The following is a 22371-nucleotide window of genomic DNA, read 5'->3' as shown; positions in this document are numbered from 1 at the left end:
AAGAATAATTTATTGATGATGAGGGAAGGTGGGAAAAGCAAATGAATTTCTGGCTTCCTGGTCTTCAGGGAGCATATTGACAGATGCCTGAAACCAGCGTAAATTTCCCTTGGGAAGAAAAACTACTGGAAAAAAAACGAACAAAGATTGCTTTATATTGGTTTATAGCGGGTGATCCAAAAATGAGTGCAATTGTTGAGAAACACAAGTCCACAATGAGTTGGGACCTGCAGGTTCAATATTAGCAGTGGAGTGTCCATATGGAACAGTTGTCTAGAAGGTCATGCTATAGCTGAAGAGTAGATGTTTGTGTTAATGTGTCTGAATGGTCTGGAAATAAAGCACAAATAGAGAGACATAGAGTCTTAAAGCTATAAAGGGTCTTTACAATAATTCAGTAGATGAAGAAACAGACCTGCCGGAGAAGGTTAAGCGTTTTGCCCAGGGTCTCTGAGTCAGATAATGGCAGAGCCTGAACTAGGCAGAACTCAGGAACAATATGTTTTCCCCTTACCATTAGATACTTGCTCTGTAAGATTTTTCACGTTTAGTATTAAACATGGTCTTTATCTCTGTGAATGGGAAATGAATTAAGAACTAAGAACTGGTATAAAGGAAGGTCTTATTAGAAACAGAACTGCCCGGGAACAGGTGGAGGACAAAGGAAAGCCCGCGGGGGCTTATAGAAGAATTCATTAGATAATGTGAAGAATTTTGCAGAAGAGGCAGAACTGTAATTGGGAAGACAGGAAAGAAGAGACTAGGAATAGTCATTATCTTCATTATTGTTATCAAACGATTATGTGGCATTTCATCTTCAAAACCTTTTGCAAACTTTAATTAAGTGTCAAATATAGTTAAAAATCTAAATTGCATGGGTAGTCTGGAGAAGTAGGGTGTTGAAGTTTGGTGAGACATGGAGGAAATAGATCAGAATTCTCTTATTCTGAAACATTATTGGAAAATGCTCTCTTCTAGGGTAATGGTCTCCCTTATACATTAATTGAAAAATAAAAGCCTTTTTATGGTACGGCTTCTTAGCCCAGCTGTTAACTCTCTTTAGTTGTACATGAGAAAATAGATAAAATGTAATAAATGTAATTACTGCATTGAAGGATACAGGAAAGAAATATTTATCATTTTTGAGGCTCAACTTTAAATGTAACATTTGAAAATGAATACATCCTCAATGAGAATTAGAACAGACTCTTCCCCCCTTAAGCCTTTTTATTCTTCATAGTGTAAACACCGACATTAAAGTTAACATAGAACAGGAAAGGAGCAAAACCCAACACTATGTGTGTCGTACACCAAGGATAAATGAGATTTACAAGGCAGAATCATTATAGGAGACATCTTTTACATTTAATTACTTCTTTAGTTACTCATACAGAAGCAAAATAGTTAACTCCTGCCTCTTAAGGACTGAGTGTTATGATATCCTTGCCTTTAGAGCTAGAATTTTTCCTTTCCATGCAGCATCTGTTTTTTCTGGAGCAGTTCACTGATGGGAGAAATGACACTTCCATTCTTGTAATGAGGTACCATTAACCAGAGGCCTTTTGTAAGGGTGTAATTTCAAACTTCATTACAGACTAAGGCAGCCTCACCACCCGTTACTCAGGAAGATGTGCTTCTGTTGTGACTCTCCAATGAGTCTTACATTTTTAATGTCCCCTGTTAGAATATTTATGAAACAGTGTCACCGGTAGAGGGCATCTGTCTTTGAAACATGTGGGTCACAAGAATATTAACTGACAGGGTTTTGCTGCCCTCACTTTAGACTTTTGATTAGGAAAATAAAAATTAAAGGTACATGCCGTAGTCTGAAATTTTCAGATTTAGTTCTTATTACGAGTAAGGTACAGCAAACATGTGTGCTCATGTCTCAGGAAGGTATCTCCTTCCTGAGTTTTTAATTAATTTTTGTCGTCAGAGTGAAATGGGAGTATGAAGGTCACCAGCTAAATTCTACCACAGCAGACAGTGAGCGTACAGCAGTTGTGCTTCCTTTGAAATGTCATGGGGATGTTCCTCTGGGAAAACTGTGTTGGCCCCAGTCAGGTCTCACCCTTACTGATAGGCTTGACCCCTCAAAAATATTTCAAGAAGCTGACTTACTGATTAAAAAAAAATTAGTATGGTGAGATTAAGTCCTGTCCATGAACTGTGCAGTGATTTAGGTCAGAATGGAAGCCACAGTCTAAAAGATTCCAGGATTAGAACTTGGGAGGACCTGTTCTCTGCCTGGACAGCATGAGTGTGGGTTCCTGTGGGAGGGGAGATATCTTCCTGTTAGCCTTACACCTTCCCACTGACCATCTCTTCCTAACTTTGGGTCCCTCAGTCCTGGGAGTGTCCAGGACCTTCCCCTCACCACCGGGCCTGGTGACTCACTGGCTGTCACATGATACATAGAATGGCTTGGAGGTATAGGTTCTGGCTATGAAAATACGTGTGTGTGTTTGTGTGTGTGTGTGTGTGTGTCTACACACATGGCATTTTCAAATGAGAGTGTTTGTTTCAAAGAATGACTAATAATTATGACCTCATATTTTTCTTCAGATATTTCTAATATTCAGATTCATAGCTATGTATGTTCAATTTTAATTTCCTTTGCACAAGCCATGAGAGAGAGAGCAATACTCTTGAATTTGTGAAAAATACCATGGCTGTATCCTATTAATAGTCAAACAATAGGCTATTAGAAATGAAAGCTTTAGTAAGGAAATATATACAGTTCAAAGCCTTGAAGTGTGTGACGGATAATTTTTTACTTAACACAATTCCTCTTTAATCTAGAGAGATTTAAATAGCTTCTTCCTCATAAGCTACTCTTTTTAAATAAAACTTGAATATGCTTTCCATTGTCTCTGTTTAAGTATATGTGAAATGAATATTTGTCACTCGTCTGCTGATTTGCATTATAAGCAAATCCAGATACCCACCCCACAGTCTGTGCTAAATGCTGTAACAGGGCAACCAAAAGACATCTGTTCAGTGGGAGAAATGACTCGAAACTTGCCTGTTCTTTTGATTTTTGTTTTGAAGCCGATATGCTCATGCAACCACAGTACTGGGCTGATTACCGTGCAGTTACGTGCTGCTCTCCCACGCCCTGGGAGCGTCAGTGCGAAAGAAACACCCTGGAGCAGCTTTCTGAAGAACTTACATAAATTTAAACTTAAAGATTCAAATAACAGGTGTTTGATTTTCACAAGAAATACTCATGGCTTCACAGCATCATTGCAGTGCATTCCAGACATTATTTATACTTTAATGAAGTGCTTGATTCCCCTTCTCTCCCCTGCAACACTTCACCCTCTTTTTTAAGAAAGTCTTGATACAGCGAAGCTCCACAACTTCTGCAGGCTGAAGTTGGTCTGTGGATGGGTTTTGCTAGGTCCATACATAACTGGTTGCCATTACTTAAAAAATAGTTCATTTTAGGAAATCCAGATCTGTGGATTATCTTTAAAAGAAACTGAGAGGATTTGGTAACACTGCCCCATGATCTCACATGGCAAGTGCCTGTGCCCCCCAAGTAACATGGCCCCCCACCCCTCATTTCCCTTTCCCTTGTTTACATTCCCTGCCAGCCCTCTGGCCGCACTGAGTGCACAGCCTTCATTCCCTTTTAGACATGTGAGCAGTGTAATCAGGATGCTCTGTGCCTACTCAACTGCTGATCTATTATGCCACCATATTTAACTTGTATTTCTAGTTTTATATCTTAAAAAATGGGAATTGTATCTGCTACTTATTAGTAGTGCATGAAAGCTTTGACAATTTGTGTGAATTTTTAAGAGCATTTCAAAATAAAATTATCCAGTGTTGTTTTACTTAACATGTTTTTTAAAAATGATTTTGTTTCATGATTTAAGATTGTTTAGCAGACACTACTCTTCCTTTAGTCAAAACTTAAATGTTTTAAATGAGTTTTGGTTTGACACATATCTTTTTACCAGAAAATTTTAAGCCAGGGATGAAGTCTGAAAATAACCAATATGTATTTCTGCATTTATACATAAATATTATATACTTACCTACTTATAGGTTTGTTAATACAGTTAATACAGTCTCAGCTTTGAATGGTTATGATTATAATAAAATTACATATTCTTAAATAACCTTTCATTTCTTAATAACTTCTAAATAGCTTACTTGATAATTTTTAAATAACTTTTGAAAGGAAGTTTAGGGTGAACCAATAAACAAAGTGCCACATGTGTGGATGTTAACTTTACATGAATGGGCTTTCTTTTCAGAATACGGCAGGAGAATGATATGGTGGATTCAGCGCCTCAGTGGGAAGCTGTATTAAGGAGACAAAAGGAAAAAAACCAGGCAGACCCCAACAATAGACGATCCAGACACAGATCTCGCTCGTATGTGCTATCTCTTTATGCCTTAATTCAAAACCGCTGGGCTTTTGGTAGCATGTGGTTTCTAGGGCAAATTGGGCTGTCTCTTTGAGGTTTTCTAAAGTGATTTAGTTTAACCATGATTATCCCATTGTTTATTTGTCATATTCACCTTCTTATGTTTGTGACACTCATCAGCTGTTTCTGAAGCAGTAGAAGTTGGAGCACAGCCAATGCAAAAATGTCATAAAAAAAAAACAAGGTTATCAAAACCATGTTTTGTTTTTAAACAAAAGTATACATTCAACTGAGTAAGTAGAAAGTCTCTTTTGTTCTGGAGCCTGGCTGTTGGTGAAATGAGTCTGCAGAGTCCTCTGAAGTCTTGTTCCAGATTGAACCAGAAGTGAGTATCTTCCCATCAGATTACCATTTGTGAGCAGTACTCAGTGAGTGATTCATTACATTCCAGTGTTGGGATTTGCCTGTTCCTTCTATTAGCAGACAGTGCTATGTGTGAGCACAATTATCTCTAAACGATGAGGTTGCCAGTCCCCCGAATTAATTTTCTTTTAAACTGATAAAGTTTATACTTTTAAAAAATAAAACATTTGCATTGTCCAAATTTAGACTCCCTGTACCCACCTCTCGTCCCAAAGCATACCTTTTTAAGATGAGCAAGGACTGGCCACCTGTCCCTTTGTGGTGGGTAGTTAGGTCTCTGGAGTTGCCTACTCATGGATGGAGGGATGGTTATCAGGTAGGGCATTGGCAGGCAGACTATGGGGTGGGTGGCGAGCTCTGAGGGAGCTGGGCAGAAGCGTGTCAGCGCACTTTAACAGAGGCCAGGAGAAGACTCCAGAGGGTACACCCCACACCCCTGTGTGATGTGACGGGACTCTTCCTAGTCTTAGGGGCTTGCTTTCTAATTAGAAGTTGCCCCAGAATATGTTTGTGTTTTTGTCAGCAGTACATCATAATAAATGTCTGTTTCTTTTCTAATAGAATATTTACATGTAGTCACTAAGCAATATGCACCCTTATAGACTGATTCATTACTCCCTAATGTTTTTGTTCTGAAACCTGATTAAAATTTTCAGCTTAAAGCAGAAGTCAGTAAAAAGTTTTCTTTGTTTTGGATACCACCTCTCCCTAATTCCATTTAAAAAAAAGAGAGAGAGAGAGAGGTTTAGATCTGGAAGAATCAAGACTTTATTGTAGATAGTTTAACTAAAAGGCACAGAACCCCAAGATTGGGTCCCAGCATAGTCATGGGTGAATCTTCTGCAACCATGTTTTTACCATTCCATGTGGAATCTTCTTCTATGAGGGACTAGTTATACATAAATTTTGATGACTTAATATTAAATCTTAAAAACAGCATTCAGTTTTTCTAATTATTTCTAAAGCACTGTAAATTCAATTAAATGCCAATAGTAAATTTAATTTATTAAATAAAGGGAAAAGTAAAATAAAATTAGGAAAAACCCTATATATAAATTTTGAAAAAGGCAAAATGTATTACTGGAGGCAATAGTATATAAATGGAATAATTCATTTATAGATAAAATTGTTAAATAGAATAATCTAACATTACAGTTACTATAATTCAGTTATATTATGGGGCAGATATTGTAGGTGGGACCTGGGATTTAATCATTTTTAATAGAGTGATCTGAGATTCATTTAACAGCCTAAGAAATAAACTTTTTTAAATCTGAGGTAATTGGAGGTGAAATTTACATGTAGTGAAATTGCTCTCACCTTACAGGTAGAAGTCTATAAATTTTGACCAGTGTATACATAGTGTATCTATCATGCCAATTAAGATACAGGATTTAAGAAGTTCCCTTGTACTCCTGTTCAGTCCTAACTCTACAAAGGCAGCCACTGTTCTGATTTCTATCACCACAGAGTAGTTCTTGTCTCTTACTGAGAGTCAGCTAAATGTAATTATACAATATATGCTCTTTTAAAACCCGGCTTCTTTCATTTAACATAATGTTTTTGAGATTAATCCATGTTGTTGTGTGTACCAGTGGTTATCTAAAACTTCTGAGTAATCGTCCATTGTACGATTATGCCGCAATTTGTTTACCTGTCTCCTCTTGCTCGATGTTTAGATTGTTTTCAGTGTTTGCTGTTATGTGAAAAAGCTATAGACATTCCATACAAGTGTATCCGTGGAGTGTATTATCTTTTGCCTGGGGGTAGATACCTGAGTGGGACTGCTGGGTTAGAGGATGTCTAACCGGTTGTATTTAATTTTACAAGAAACTACCAAAATGATTTCCAAAGAGGTTGTGTCATTTTATACCCTCTCTAGAAATGTATGAAATTTGGTTCTTCCCTATTCTTGCCAGTATTTGATTTCATCTGTCTTGTTAATATTACCAGCTTGAAGTGGTACTCCGTTGTGGTTTAATGAGCATTTCCCTGATGACGAATGACGTTAACCACATTTTCCTGTGCATATTATTGGTTACTCATATATGTTCATTTAAAAAGTGTCTGTTCAAGTTTTGCCCATTTTTAATTGGATTGTTTGTCTTTTCTATTATTTGTAAGGTTCTTTATATATTCTAGACATACGTGCTTTTTCAGATATATGTATTATGAATACTTTCTTGGCTGTGGTTTGCTTTTTCATGTTCTTAACATTGTTTTCTGGTGAACAGACATTTTAAGTTTTGATGAAGACACATATATCATTTTTTTCATTTATAGTTAAGACTTTTTTGCATCTTAAAGAATATTTGCCTATTCAAGAATCACAAAGATACTCTCATATCTTCTTCTAGCAATGATACCAATTTTGCTTTTATATTTAGGTCTGTGATTCAATTAGAATTCGTTGTTCATTGTATGAGGTGGAGATGAATACTGAGAAGTTTTTTTTCAGATGTTTTTCCAGTTCCATTTGTTGAAGAGACTGTCTTCATCGAAATGTCTTGGGGCTTTTGTTGAAAATCAATGGACTACTTGTATGTGGGCCAGTTTTGTTTCATTGATCATTTGTTTATTCCTTAACTACCATGTTGTCTCAGTTACTGTAGCTTTACAGTAAGACTTGAATTATGCAGTGTAAATTTTTAAACTTTGGCCTTCTTTTTGTCAAGGTTGTTTTAGCTATTTTAGGTCCTTTACAGTTCTATTTAAATTTTTGAATCAGCGTGTTAGTTTTTGCCAAAAACAAGCAAACAAAAAGACTGTATTCTTTAGATTAGCATTGTGTTGAATCTATAGATCAATTTTGAGAAAATTAATGTCTTACTCATCCATATATTTGTCTTTAATTTCTTTCAGCAGTGTTCTAGGCTTCCAGTACAGTTATTGCATTTATTTTGTTAAATTTGATCCTAAATATTTAATTTTTTAGTGGCATTGAACTGTACTTTGTAAAATATCATTTTCAAATTGTTTGTTAGTACAGAGAAACCCCAAAATTTTTTAATATTAATATTTTATTTTGCCATCCTGCAACCTTGGTAGATCGACTTACTAGCTTTAGAAGCTTTTAAAAAAATTATATTGAGATTTTCTATATATCCAGTCTTTATAAGCTTTTTTCTGCATTTTTCTTCTTTACTCTGTCAATGGAGAAATTACACTGATTGAGTTTTGAATGATACCTCTTGTATTCCTGGAATAGGCCCCTGGTGATCCTGATGTATTATCCTTTTCATATATGGTTAGATTCTGTCTGATATTATTAGGTTAAATTTTTTTCCCCTATGTTCATGAGAAATGGAGGTCTGTAATTTTCTTGTAGTGTCTTTGTCAGGTTCTTTATAACAATTATGCTGGTCATTTAAAATAATTTAGAAAGTGTTCCTTTTTTTTTTACCCCTCTATTTTCTAGGAGTCAATGTAAAATTATCAATATTCCTTCCTTAAATATCTGATATAATTTACCTAGAAAACCAACCCTGCCACGGTTTTCTTTGTGGGAAGTTTTAAATTACAAACTAAAATTCTTCAATAGATATTAGGCTGTTCATATTGTCTACTTATTATGTGTAGGTTTAGGTTGTATGTATTTTGAAAAGAATTTGTTTAATTTATCTAATTTGTCATATCTTTTAACAAAAAAATTATTCATAATAATTCTTTTGTATCCTTTGAACATCTGTTGTGGTATTACCTCTTTCATGCCTGATGTTGATAAATTGTATTTTCTCTTAATTTTCTCCTTAATCTAGTTTCTCAGAGAACTAACTTTGGGTTTTGTTAATTTTCTTTATCTGTTATCTGTTTTATTGATTTCTACTGTTTATTGCTTCCTTCTATTTATTTAGTCTTTTATTTGCTCTTTTTATCATTTTCGTAAGGTGACACTGATTTTAAATCTTTCTTATTTTTTAATATAAGTATAAAGTTCTAAGTTTCCCCCAAGCCCTGCTTTCACTGTATTTCATATATTTTGATGTGTTGTTTTTATTATCATGCAGTTCAGAATTTTAAATTTCACCTGTGGTTTCTTTGACCTTCAATTTTTTTCAGTAGTGTGTTATTTAATTTCCAAATATTTGGGGATTTTCTATATATCTCACTATTACTAATTTCTAATTTAATTATGTTTTGGTTGAAAAAATCTGTAAGATTTCAGTCATTTGGAATTTATTGAGATCTGTCTTAAGACCTAGCATGTATTCTTTAACAGTGAATGATTTGATGGACTTGAAAAGAATCATTCTCAATCATTGGATGTAGTCTATCAATGTCAAGTAGACCTAATTAGCTGATAGTGTTGTGCAGATGGTCTACGTCTTTACAGACTTCTTTGTCCTCTTTTCAGTCACTCATTGACAGAGGGGTGTTAAAATTTCCAATAATGGTTGTGGATTTGTCTGTTTCACCCTTTAGTTCTGTCAGTTTTTGCTTCAAGTTATTTTGAAGCTCTGGTATTAGGTACACACATATTTGTGAAATTTTTCTTTTGGTCTTCTTGATAAATTAATTTTTTGTCATTATGAAATGTCCTCTTTATTCTGGTAATACTTTCTCTTTGTCCATTACACCCATACACTCTTATGTGTGTGGATTTATATAACCACTAGACCTTTCTCATGCTGACCGTTTGCATGATATATATCCTTGTAATACTTTTACTTTAGTCTTAAGTATATCTTTATGTTTAAAATCCATCTCTTGATGTCTTGTAGACATCAATGTTTGATTTTTTTAAATTCAATCTGACTATCTCTAACTTTTAAATCAAACGTTTATTATATGAGTTCATGTAATTATTAATATTTTAGGGTTTTAAGTCTACCATCTTGCTCTTTCTTCCTATTTATCATGTCTATTTTTTGTTGGTTTCTTCCTCTTTTACTATTGTATTTTGTGTTAGTTGAATTTTTTTTATTCCATTTTACCTTTTAATTGACATTTTACCTATACTTCTTTGTATTTTCAAAAAATTTATGGTTTACTTGTGGCTTACAGTATGATTCCCTAGTTGATCACAATTACGAGTCTGTTTAGGAATAGTATCATAACATTTTTACTAAAATTTAGAAATCTTAGAAAAATATAGTTCCAATTATGACCTCTTTGTCCTTTTTGCTACCATTGTATGTTTTATTTTTGTATGTTAGTAGCCTCACATTACAATGTTAGCACCTTTGCTTAAACAGTACATTGTTTTTAAAAGAAATCAAGAGGAAAATAAAGAGGAACAAAATTTTATAGTTAATGTGGTAGGCAGAAAATAGCCCTCTAGATATGCCCATGTCTTAATCTCCATAACTTGTGAGTATTTTATGTTAGATGGCAAAGAGGAATTAAGTTTGCAGATGGAATTAGGATTGTTAATTCTTGACCTTCGGTCAAGGAGATTATCCTGAATTATCCAAGTAGACCCAAAATAACCACAAGAGTCCTTAAAAGTGGAAAAGGGGACAGACAAGGAAGTCAGAGTGATTCAAATTTGAGAACAACTCAACCTACTGTTGCGGGATTGGAAGATGGAGAAAGGGCCCCTGAGCCAAGGGATGTGGGCAGCCTCTGCAAGCTGGAAGAGCCAGGAAAATAGGTGTTCTCATAGAGCCTTCCAGAAGGAGTGCAGCTCTGTCAGCACCTTGATCTTAGTTCAGTGACACCTATGTCAGATTTCCAACCTACAGAATTGTAAGATAATACACTTGTGTTGTCACTAAATCTATGGTTATTTGTTTCAGCAGCAATAGAAAGTGAATTCAGTTACCGATGTATTCGCTGTTACCTGTGTGCTCTATTCTTTCCTCTAGATCAGATATTCCACTTTCCTTCCTGTTCCATCTTTTTGTAGTACAGTTCTATAGTTGATAAATTCTCTCAGTTTTCTTTTATATGAAAATGTCTTTATTGTGCTTTTATTTGTAACAGGTATTTTCACTCTATATAGAACTTTGGGTTGATAGTTTGTCCTTTCATACTTTAAAGAGATTGTCTATGGTATCTGTGTCTTCTGATCTCTGCCATTTCTGATAAAAAGACAGCCTTCATTCTGTAGGTGCTGTATGGAATTTATCTTTTTTCACTAGCTGCTTTTATGACTTTTTCCTTTATCTTTAGTTTTTTTAGCTATTTGATCATGGTGTGGCTAAATACGGTTTTCTTTATACAGTTGACCCTTGAACAACACAGGGGTTAGGGGCACCAACCCTCCCAGTGCAATAGAAAATTCACCTGTAACTTATGGTTGGTTCTCAGTATACATGGTTCCCCTTTATCCACAATTCCACATCCATGGATTCAACCACCATCAGGCTATGTAGGTACTGTTGTATTTATTACTGAAAAAAATTCATGTATAAGTGGGACCTGAGCTGTTCAAACCCATGTTGTTCAAGGATCAACTGTATTTACCATTGTTTCTGTAATTTGTTGTTTTCACCAAATTTGCTAAGTTTTTGGCTATTAGTTTTCAAATTCTTTTTTCTGACTCCTTCTCTCTTTCCTTTTGGGCATCCAGTTGTGTATATGTTAGACCGCTTAATATTGTCCCACAAGCAACTGGGGTTCTGTTCATGTTTTAAATATTTTTTTCTCTTTTTTCAATTTTGATCATTTCCGTTAACCTGTGTTCAACTTCATCAACCCTTCTGCCTCCTCCCCAAAGTCCAAGCTGCTATTAAACCCATTCAGTGAACTTTGTACTTCCCTGTTCTAGAATTTCAGTTTTGTTCTTTTTATACTTTCCATTTCCCTGCTGAGATTTCCCACTTACTCAATTATTACCATATTTTCCTATAAGTTGTTGTTGCCCATATTTATACAAGATGTTTTAGATCCCTCGGTAAATTCCCACTTCTGGGTCTTTCAAAATTTATTTCTATTGACTACTTATTTTTTTCCCCCTTTCTTAGAGTATGGCTATGTTTTCCTGCCTCTCTGCACATACAGCAATTTTTTGCTGCATGGTGGAAATTTAGATGATAAATTGTAGGAGGTTCGGACTATGTTGTCTTCCTCTAAAGAGTGTCCAATTTTTTTCTGGCAGGAAGCTAAATTACTGTTGGATCCTCTTGATTTTATTTTTTATGCTTGGTTTTATGCTTTAATGCCTTTGTCATTAGCCTAGGATATTCTTTAACTTTGGACTTGGTCCTTATTCCTAAAGCCTGGCCTGTCTGGAGTCTTCATTTAATTCACAGAGTACTCAGCATGGCTTCTCCACTGTGACTGCAGCAAAACCTGTCTCCTACCACTTCACAGTCTCTAGTATCTCTGTTCAGCTCTCAGCCTTGCAGTGGCTGCTTTCTGTTAAACCTTACAGAGTCTCACCTAGCTTACGTGCAAATTAAATGTAATGAATATTTTCAGCCTCTTAAGGAAAATCCCATGCAGACTTCTGGACTCCCCTTTTTTCTTTTATCCTGCCCTGTAAATTTCAGCCTCATTGACAGTCTCAGATTCTGATCTCTAGCTCCTCCACCCTGTGAATCTGTTGCTTCTTGAGTTTCACCTCCTTATAGCACATTGGGAAAGTGTCCCCAGGCAGAAAACTGGAGCAAATTGGGCCTCACCTTGTATTTCTCTTGTGTTCTCCAAGATCATGGGCTTATGGTATCTGTTGCCCAATGTCTGAAAAACAGTTGCTTTATATATTTTGTTTTATTTTATAGTTTATGAGGATGGGAGGGAGGGTTTGTCTAATACCAGTTACTCCATTGGACCAGAAGCAGAAATTCAGGAATATTTTTTTGAGGTAGAGAAATATCTTTGTGTTGGGTATTGCTTCTATTAGATCAACTGAAATCAGAAAAGAACCAAGTGGGACTTTGAATTTAAAATCTTACTTAAACTTCCTTTTTAATCTTATGTATATGATAAAAATATCACATCAGAGAGAGGGTTATCTCAAAACAATGAAATTGTGAGAGAGAACCTCATTAAGAGTTTGATGTGTACCTTTTTGAAATTTAGTTTTAAAGCAAACCATAAAAAGACTTAGCAAGTGTTTGGGAGCTGACTTTGTAACTGAACTTGATTGATTAACTATATGGCCAAAGTATAGTTAACAAAAAAATTTAAGTGCAGAGAAAAAAGTTTATTTGAAGAGTAGTTCCTTCAGAGTTGCTCTGGCTGCTGAGTAAAAAGCAGATCAAGAAAAGAAAGGAAACAGGAAGAGCAATTAAAATTTTTTTTTGCAGTGGTCCAGGTATAAGGTGCTTTTAGCTTAGAAAAAGATGGTGGTGGTGGAAATGAATACACATTTTGGAAGGAGAACCGATAGATTTGTAGTGTGAAAAGATATCATGAATGAATTTTGACTTTTGAGCTGATGGATGGAGTGGGTAGTCATGCCTTTTTAACCACTACATCCTTGAGATGAAGTGAGAAGGCCTGGAGATGTGTGGGAAGTGTGAAGATTTTTGTTTCATTAGGTTTGAAAAAACAAGTGGGCAATCAAATGAAAATGTCAAGTAGGAACAAAGAATGTTACAATTCTGCGAGACGATAGATTATGTAGGACAAACCAGGCTCTTTTACTTGAGCTGTGACATTAAAAACCTGAGGTTTGTTGATAAGACGCAATCTGCCGGGTGCTGTTGTCAGACTAGACCACTGTCTGCATTCTCCGCCTCTGAATGTTAGCTTATTACCTAATCTCTACAAACTTCCAGTGTGATTTCTGTAACACAGATAATACCACCCTCATGAGATTTTGCTCAGCATTAAGTTGAATCACATGTGTCAAGTACCTGTGCCCTTATAAATACTTGAAATTGCAGCTACTGTAATTAGTAAGTTCTCCAGGTCTCAGTTAATCCCTATGAACAAGGTACTTGATTTTTTTTCCACTTGAAATGAAGTGAATAAAGTAGGATGGGGCCAAACCACATAAAACCTAGAATTGAGAATATAAGAATCTCTAGGAACCACTACAGCTTTTTTTCCTTAAGTGAAAACGTGGTTAGAGTACTATCCGAAGAAAGTAATTAAAATGATTCTTCAGATATATTTGTAAGTTTACATAGCATTTCAGATATATGGTAAACCATTTATCTCTCAATTACTACCGTGTTCCTGGCTTGCTACTGCAGTGTCTGTAAACTGCCCATATAGAAGTATCTGCTGAGGATTTAAAATGTTATGATAGGTTAGTCATACATGATTCATTCGTTGATGAATGAATGAAAAACTAGAAAATGATATTCGTTATGAAATACCAGACATACAGTAGTATAAAACACAAAGCCCTTCTCTTTTAAACACATTAAACTAAAATATAATTGAATATCATCCAGTAAAATGAAAAAGTAGTTATATGTAGTATATTTTCCAGCTGCATTGCCATGACATTCATGTTTACTTCTCATTAAAAAACTTAGATGAAACTTCTCTTCTACCAGGGTGAAATTTACTCTTTGGGATATTTGGAAGTAGCACTGAAGCTAAAACAACAGTTCTCATATGTTCAACTTGTGTGTGTGAGAGAAGGCTCAGGCTCCCTCTGGTGGCAGTAATGTCTTACTACTTCTATTGAAAAAGTGATAATGTGGAAGATGAGGCTGTCAGGGTGAAAAGATGTTTCCAGTTAAATGCAGAACAGACGTCCGATGCCTTAGATAAAGATTTATTATGAAGCCCCTGGAAGTGACTCCTGAGCCATCTTCAGTGGCTGGGTTGCTGGGCTCCGTGGCTTTCCAATCTTTTTGATTCCTAGATGGGAAGAGGGAAGGAGGGGAAGATTAAGACCTCTCCTGATCATATCTGTTCTGACCACTCAGGAATATGATGAGGAATTACTGAGATATATGTTAAATGCTTTGAATTCTTTAAGTGAAGATGTTTTGTAAGCTTAGTTTTCTTAGTAACACATTTTCAACTCTAAATTTCCTTCTAGTGGTCAGTATTAGGTCACAAAAATAATAAGTCTAATGCTGTCATATTTATTATTATTTTATTTTCAGTATAATATAGTACACAAAACATAGTATATACTATGCTGTAATATATACCATATATTATAGTTTAATATTTTCTAGATAATATAATTGGACTATTTGGGGGATGTAGAAGACTATGCAATGATGGGGTTTAAACTCTTTATAGATTTATGAATTATTTTTATTTTAAGGTTTTGGAAAAAAGGAAAATTATCTTTAAATGATGTCTCATCTAAGCAATTTCTCTGAAAAGCGAGTATTACTGGACTAATATACAACTGCATGTCTGTTTTTATATACGTCGTACTTATGGACAACTCGTGGTTCTATTTCCTTAGGAACTCATGTGGAGAGTTCAAGTAAAACATCTGCATAATTAGGGTCCTTTTAATTAAGAAAAATGGCTGTTAAAATTCCACAGCTTTCTGAATTCACAAAATGATGTTGAACTGCACAGCATGAAATCAGCCTAAATTATTGATTAAATGTGTGCAGATGTAAGCATAAAAATAATACATTTCTCATTAGCATGCAGCCTGTGTTTACATTTATTAAATCACAGGTGGTCTAGCAATTGGGGGAAATTAGCATTTTTTTTTTAGCTTTGGAACTTTTCCCTGCCTTAATGCTGTTTGAAACTGCTGGCATTTCAGAACTCAGTTTAGTTAAATATATGACTGTTATGTTGCTATAGAATTTGAACATATAGACTAAATTCCTAATTTTAGGGCCATATTTATGACTGGAAAGACTGATTCTTTTGTGAGTTAAGATGACATTTCTTCTAATTCTTCTGAGATGGAAATGAAAAGCATTTCTTGTGGAATTGCAGCAATAGTAGTTTTTTAAAACATGAAAATACTCCTTTTTTTTCCCTGATAATTAAGGTAAGAAATTCTTTTGACTAAAAAACAAAAAAATCAGACAAGATAGGAAAGTATAAGTAAGAAAGTAACAATTCCAACACTCAGAAATATCTAGTTTTATTAGGTTTTTGTATGTTGTTCATATTCACCACCTTTGACCACCTGGCCTGGTGTGGTGGTCCTGAGGGCCATGTCCTCCTTGCGCCTCACTGCTTTTCTTATTCTCCTCCCCTCCTCCCTCAAAGCACTTAGCTTTGAGTCTGATGCCATCAAATTATACCACTTCTATCATTCTTTAAAGATTTAGTTCTTGCCCCTTTGTCATTCTCTCCAGCACTAATTCAGTATTCACATAATGGCTTTTTATAGTAACCTGGCCTCTTAGTTCCTTCACCAAACCTTAGCTGCTTGACCTCTAAATCATACTTTTGACCAGTGGTGTTTAATCCGTGGCAGTTTCCCCCGCCAGGGGACATTTGGCAATGTCTGGAGACATTTCTGGTTGTCACCCCAGGAAGGTATTGTTGGCATCTAGTGGGTAGAAGCTACTGATCGTCCTGTAGTGTACAGGCCAGCCCTCAATAGTTGAGAATTATCTGACCCAAAACGCCAGTAGTGCCGAGGGTGAGACACCCTGCTCTCACTTGAAGATAGCTTCATTATCGCACCTTCCTGAAATAAGAATGATTACCTGTAGAATAGTTTCCTAATCTAAATGTTATGTGCTTCTGTGGATTATTGGGTGATTTTCTGTGAGAATCGGATGCCGGTGTATGATTGCAACGGAACCATCTTTCTCTGGGAACAGAACAATAGCGTAGTGCTTTTTAATATTAGCACCTTCTCTGGCAGTATCATTGAATGGGTTTACATATTGTCTAGTGAATCAGACCAGCCAAATGTAGGAAAGGCAGATTCCACAGAGGAAATCCTTCCAAAGAAACATTTCTTAAGGTTTTTTTAACTGTGTAGTTTTATTTTTATAACAAACGCTACATTTAACAATATCATATTTTACATGTCTGAGACCAAGGCTTCATCCCCTCCCTCTTCTGTGTTTTGACTCCTTTTGAGTTTATTAAAAGGTCTACCGACAGGTTCCCCACCCCACTGCCAAAGGAAAATACCACTTAATCAATTCAATTGCTAAAAAAGTAGCTTATTGTATTCTGTGGGCTCAGAAAGCCCTACCAGAATGCCTCAATGGTGCCCTTATTAACTGAGAAAAATGAAAGAAATGGTAGTATCATATGCTGAAAGCAACACTGAGCCCAGAAATGCTGACACAGATTATGAATGTTAAATTCCACAGGACAGAGTATATTGGTGGCTTTGTTTAGCTCAGGGCCTCTTAATTGTTAGGGTTTGGGTCTTTTCTTTGGGCCTTTATTAGACCTTGGTTCTCTTGAAAGGACTGATGAAAGCGTATCATTTTCTCACTAGGGAAAAAAAACTCACTCTGTGGCAGCAATTGCTGTGATAATAGATTTCCAGTTTTCATTGCATTTATGGGGAGTGTGAATGCTGGCTTTGAATTTTTTATTCTAGGAAATTAAATGTAGTGATTCAATTTCTGTTCAAGTAGTTCTTGGAGGAGAAGAGAGTTTGAGGGGTCCGTGGAGGGAGAAGAGAGAAATGGGATAGAGAGGAGCTTGTGGGGGGTGGCAGCACAGGCCATGGGTGTGTTCCGGCATTTGTGGGCCCATGCCTTGACTGGGAAATGCAACATCAGATGTAATGAACGAGCAAGGATGGTGGGTCAGTGGTGCACGGTCTGCTAATCTGGCTGTCCCACCATCTTCTCCCTTGTGGTGCTGTTTCTACTAGGTAATTACAGATCATGCTGGGATCTTTCACATTAATAGAATCTGAATGAATTCTTTACCTTAACTTAGGAGTAACTAGAAGGACCAGAAATAGAAGCCCTGAATTGTTCTTCTTTGTCAAACCACTTCTGGAGGGTGTATGAATTTGTCCCTGTGGTTCTAAGCTCTTTCATTAACTGAAGCCCTGGTTATGGCTGCTTTTTACGTGGTTTTCCTTCAGTGGGCTAGCAGATAAATTAGCTAGTATCTGTGTACTAACCATCTCACATTAGTGCTCCCTGTCCAGTCTTTCCTTGTCTGGTGTCAGCTGGTGAAGAAGAACTTCACAGTCTGAAAACTATTAATATCGTAGCTCTGCTCAAGTTAGCTATTAGGTTGTTAGATGAAGCATGTTTGCAGAGATGAGTGTTGTTTTTTCTGTTTATAGGAGAAGTCCCGATATCCAAGCAAAAGAAGAGTTATGGAAGCATATTCAGTGAGTACTTTTTTTTTTTCCCCTTCATTGTTTTAAGACCCATGTGGTTTTAAGGCATTTACAAGGAAGACCACTGACACTGAAAGGTAGCCTCGGGCTGAAGCCTGTCACATGGGCTTCACTGCCATCATTAAGGACCCAGTGGTGGTGCCTTACCACACCAGCAGACCTCTGCAGGCAGCCCTGACAGCTCCCTCCTAAGGCCAGTCAGCCTCGCCTGTAAATGAGCCTCAGACAGGCCAATATTGTATAAATAAATACCAAGAGAAAGAGAGAAGAAAAAAAAGAAGACCCCTGCTACAGGAGAGAGAAGCAGATTTTTCGTAGGGAAGTGAGGGATGGCTGGACAGTCACCTACTTTCTGGATATAGAAAAATTGCAAGATGGTAGAGGAGCTACAGAGATGGTTTTCCTCCCATTTTTCCTTTGAATACATCCTAGTTTTTGTGTGTGTGTTTGTTTTTCCAACCCAGCCCTATCATCCTAGTTTTTAAATCTTTGTTTCTGGCTTGTGTCTCTTAGTTTCACTAACAGTGTTTTGAGACAAGATTAGAAAGTGAAAACTCACCTGCCAGTTGTGAAGGGTGTTAGTGTTTATACCAGTACTGAAACTAATTCTCTTGCTTATTTCCCTCTAGAAAGGAACTTGTGGATCCATCTGGATTGTCAGAAGAACAGTTAAAAGAGATTCCATACACTAAAATAGAGTATGTCTTTGAAAATCTTTTTATAAAAGTTTTGTTAATACTTACATGAATAATCCACTCTTACTCTTTAGTGGTGGTCCATGCAGTGCTTTGTCTTTACATTTTAAGCAAAATTAAAAATAACTAGAGAGGAAGAAGTAGAAAAGAGGGTATAAAAGCTAATTATGCGCATTCTGTACTGAAATCACTGTCTCTGTTATTAACTGCCTGTTTGTAGGTGGTAGGAACAAGGGGGCTTTTGATGATTAATGTCAGTTTTAAAACATAAGTTCTTTTTTTGAGATGTTTACTGATTAGTAGCAAAGTGTCTTTTTATTCATTACTTTAACACAAAGAGAATTATGTTGGCCACAAAACCCTGTCATATAAACCCATTGTAGAATTAACTCATTGCATGTGCTTCATGAGAGCATCACGGATTCTCTAATCACTACTTAGTATAGGATGCAGTGGAAGATGACATAATGGGTTAAGAAAAAGTGGGGACGACTTCGTTGCTTTATTTCCCTTCCTTAACCCATGCTTTTCTTCCCACTGCAGTCCAGTTGCAGGTGGGTACACCCCCCCCGCCCCCGCATCTTTACATCAAAGATTGAATTCCTAATGTTAGTTACTAGGACAGTGACCAACTTCTTGTGGTAGGAATGCCATTTTGTCTGCATTGTAGGTTTTTTTCTCCCACACTATTGGATAGGATTCAACTGCAGGGACTATTTCATTACAACTTGATTTTTTAAAAAATTCATATGCAAGTATATACATATGTTTTTGACCCTTGAACAACATGGGTTTGAGCTTCATGGGTCCACTTAAACTGGGATTTTTTTTCACTACATAAGTACAACAGTATTATAGGATCCCAGATGGTTGAGCCCCTGGAGGGTGGACTGGAACATTACAGGGGGTTCTTCGACTTTGCTCAGGGTCAGTACCCCTAACCCAGCATTGTTCAAGGGTCAACTGTACTATAAAGTTTTATTTTCATGGATGTGGAGGCAGTTTTCTTTTGTTAACTTGTGAAATTTAAGCCACTTAGGCTTTACAAGCTCAGAGGGACCACGTTGCTTTTTAGAAGTTTATTATTCCTTGGCAGTTTAAATATTAATGGAAAACTGCAAATTGCCCCATTCTGACTTTCGGTTGTTTGTCTCCATGGCTTCTGCTTGCTTGTTCAGGACTCAAGGTGACCCGATCCGCATCAGGCACTCTCATTCCCCGCGAAGTTACCGCCAGTATCGCAGGTCCCAGTGCTCGGATGGAGAGCGGTCGGTTCTCTCGGAAGTGAAGTAAGTGTGCGGCCGTCATCACCCTTGGGCCCGCAGGATGGAACAGTGTGCTGGAACTTTGTGCAGTGATGGAGCTGTTCTGTGGCTGTGGAGTACTTGACATGTGGCTAGTGTGACATAGAAACTAGAGATCTAATATTGTTACTTTAAATTAATTTAAATTTAGCCTTGTGTGGCTGGTGGCTACCATGTTGGATAGCGCAGACCTAGGCAATACTTAGGCTGAATCATGGCCCTTCCAAGCCATGCGCTGAAGCTTTTAGAAGAAAGAAAAAAATGCATGAATTATTTATTCTGAGTAATAAATGCAACCATATTTGAGAGATGTTGGCATAAGAGTTTCTTTCTGATGATATTTTGTCTTTTACTACAGCAAATATTATATATTACAGTAGTTTGTGTCTTTGTGTTATTTAGTTTTTCTTTCGAGGAAAGTGACCACATCGCAGCTTGACACAATAAATGAATGTGTTTACGAAATCATTATGCATACATTTGTAAAAATACTACAGTCATGGAAATTCATGTACTTGTTATTGCTGGGTAGGAATGTTACTCTGAATTAAGGCTTAAAACTGCGATAAACATTGGGAAATAAGCTAACCCAGCAGAGAGAGAGATAGGCCAGGTTTTTAAGTTTATTTTTATTTTGCTTGTAGAATGTAGAGCATTGCTGTCTGTAGCTCCATGGGTTTATAGAAAAGAATAAATGGCCAGTAAGTGTTTGTGTAGAAACAAAAATCCATTTATACAACATATCACAGTAAGAAAAGCACATGGAAAACATACCTATGTTTTTATCCTTTGTTCTTCTATATATTTGCTGTGATTTGGGGCAAGATTCTTAATCCGTCGAACATAATTCAGAAACACTTACTAGATGCCTCTTGCCCCGTCGAACATAATTCAGAAACACTTACTAGATGCCTCTCTGTGTAAAGCACTGTAGTAGGCACTGTAAGCACTACAAGGATATGTAAAACACGAGACCTTTCCAGCTCAGCTTGTGACTCCAGGTACTGTCTAAGTCGTTAATTCTAACACTCACTTTCTGCAGTTCAAAAACGGATCTCGTTCCTCCACTTCCTGTGACCCGTTCTTCAGATGCTCAGGGTTCTGGTGGCTCCACAGTTCATCAGGTAGGTAACATTAAATTTTTAAGAAGGTGTTGTACTGAAGATAAGATTCTGTGTTTTAAAAAACATGTACCGAACATGGAAGGAGAGGGAAGCAGGGGTGCATGATCAAGACAGGGCACAACCGTGAAGAGTTACATTGGGAGTGAGAGCTAGGAGAAGCGTGAGGTCTAAAGTGATCTGAGGCTTGAGACAGAGCCAAGGATAACAAAGATTGTAAGACTGTTTGGAGCCAAAATAAAGGAACAATGACTCCACTCATTTAAAAAAGTGCTTTGAGATATTTTTTGGAGCCAGAAAAACAAAGATAAAGTGGTAGACTCAGAGGGGCAGACATTCTATTGTTAACTGATGGCAGACAGGAGAACTACGCAAGTCTTATTTTATTCCTGTCTTCTCCATCAAAGAGAATTACTTTTGTTTTGGAAATGTTTTAAAAGATGTGGTCAAAAGGGAATTCAAGGACACAGCAAAATACCCAGGTGCCTTAACAAAATCAATTTAACACTCAGCTGAATTAGATTTATTAGGGGAGCAGTGTAGCAAACATTTCAGCAAAGTGTTTGACATCATCTCTCATAGTCCGTTTTTTAATGAGATGGGAAAAAATGTGGGCTGTTTAAGATTGTTGTATGGATTGAATCTGGTTAAACAATTACTTTAGAAACAAACTTGATGTTTATAATGAATCAGTATCAGCTTGTTTGAAGGGGATTGTTTGGATCGTGGATTTCTTCAAAAGGCAATGGTAACTACTCTCTCTCCCATAAAAATGCATGTAAGCATATATTTAATGTGCATAAGCATAAAATTCAGGACGTTCATGGACAACCTAAGAACCTTGACTCCAGCGTATCCATCATGTAAAGCCCTGTGCATGTCCTGCTTGAGTTTTGTCAGTGACTTGAGCAAGGGCAGAAAAAGCCTGTGCTAATTTAGGTTAGGTTCCCTAGGAAGAGATTTTGGGATGGAGGTTTACATGGAGGAAATTATTGGAAGGTGTTCTTAGGATCCACATTTGTTGGGGAATAAAAGGCAAGAGTTGAACTGAGTGGTATTGTCCCAGTAGAGGCATCAGCTGGTCCCATGGGGAGCTCTGGAACTGAGTCACCTGACTTGGAGACAAGGGGGCTGGGTTTTGCATACTAGCACTCACCCTGTAGCAAGTGATGCGATAGAGGCTGCCCCTGGGAGGGGCCTGGCCTTGGTCAAGGTGGCTCTCTAGAGCCCAGGGCAGTTCCTGGGAGGGGCTCCATTTTGAGCCATATGGCAGCTGCAATCCCATCTGCAGGGGAGTGGAATGCCTCAGTCTGGAAAGGAGATCTGGGTGGTTAA

General features: G+C 36.8%; 1 protein-coding gene across 2 annotated transcripts in view; it reads left to right on the top strand.

Annotated features, from left to right (window-relative positions):
• EPB41L4A (erythrocyte membrane protein band 4.1 like 4A) overlaps positions 1 to 22371 on the top strand; it is a 220134-nt gene that overhangs the window by 195182 nt on the left and 2581 nt on the right. For both annotated transcript variants that reach the window (XM_072958158.1, XM_006203963.4), the window contains 5 exons: positions 4269 to 4388; positions 17860 to 17907; positions 18546 to 18614; positions 19790 to 19900; positions 20958 to 21039. In XM_072958158.1, the coding sequence (XP_072814259.1) occupies positions 4269 to 4388; positions 17860 to 17907; positions 18546 to 18614; positions 19790 to 19900; positions 20958 to 21039 (430 nt within the window). The remainder of the gene's footprint in view (positions 1 to 4268; positions 4389 to 17859; positions 17908 to 18545; positions 18615 to 19789; positions 19901 to 20957; positions 21040 to 22371) is intronic.

This window comes from Vicugna pacos, chromosome 3 (genome assembly GCF_048564905.1).
Source record: "Vicugna pacos chromosome 3, VicPac4, whole genome shotgun sequence".
Lineage (NCBI taxonomy): Eukaryota > Metazoa > Chordata > Mammalia > Artiodactyla > Camelidae > Vicugna > Vicugna pacos.
The sequence above is the reverse complement of the archived record's forward strand: the minus strand, read 5'-3'. Positions and strand labels throughout refer to the sequence as shown.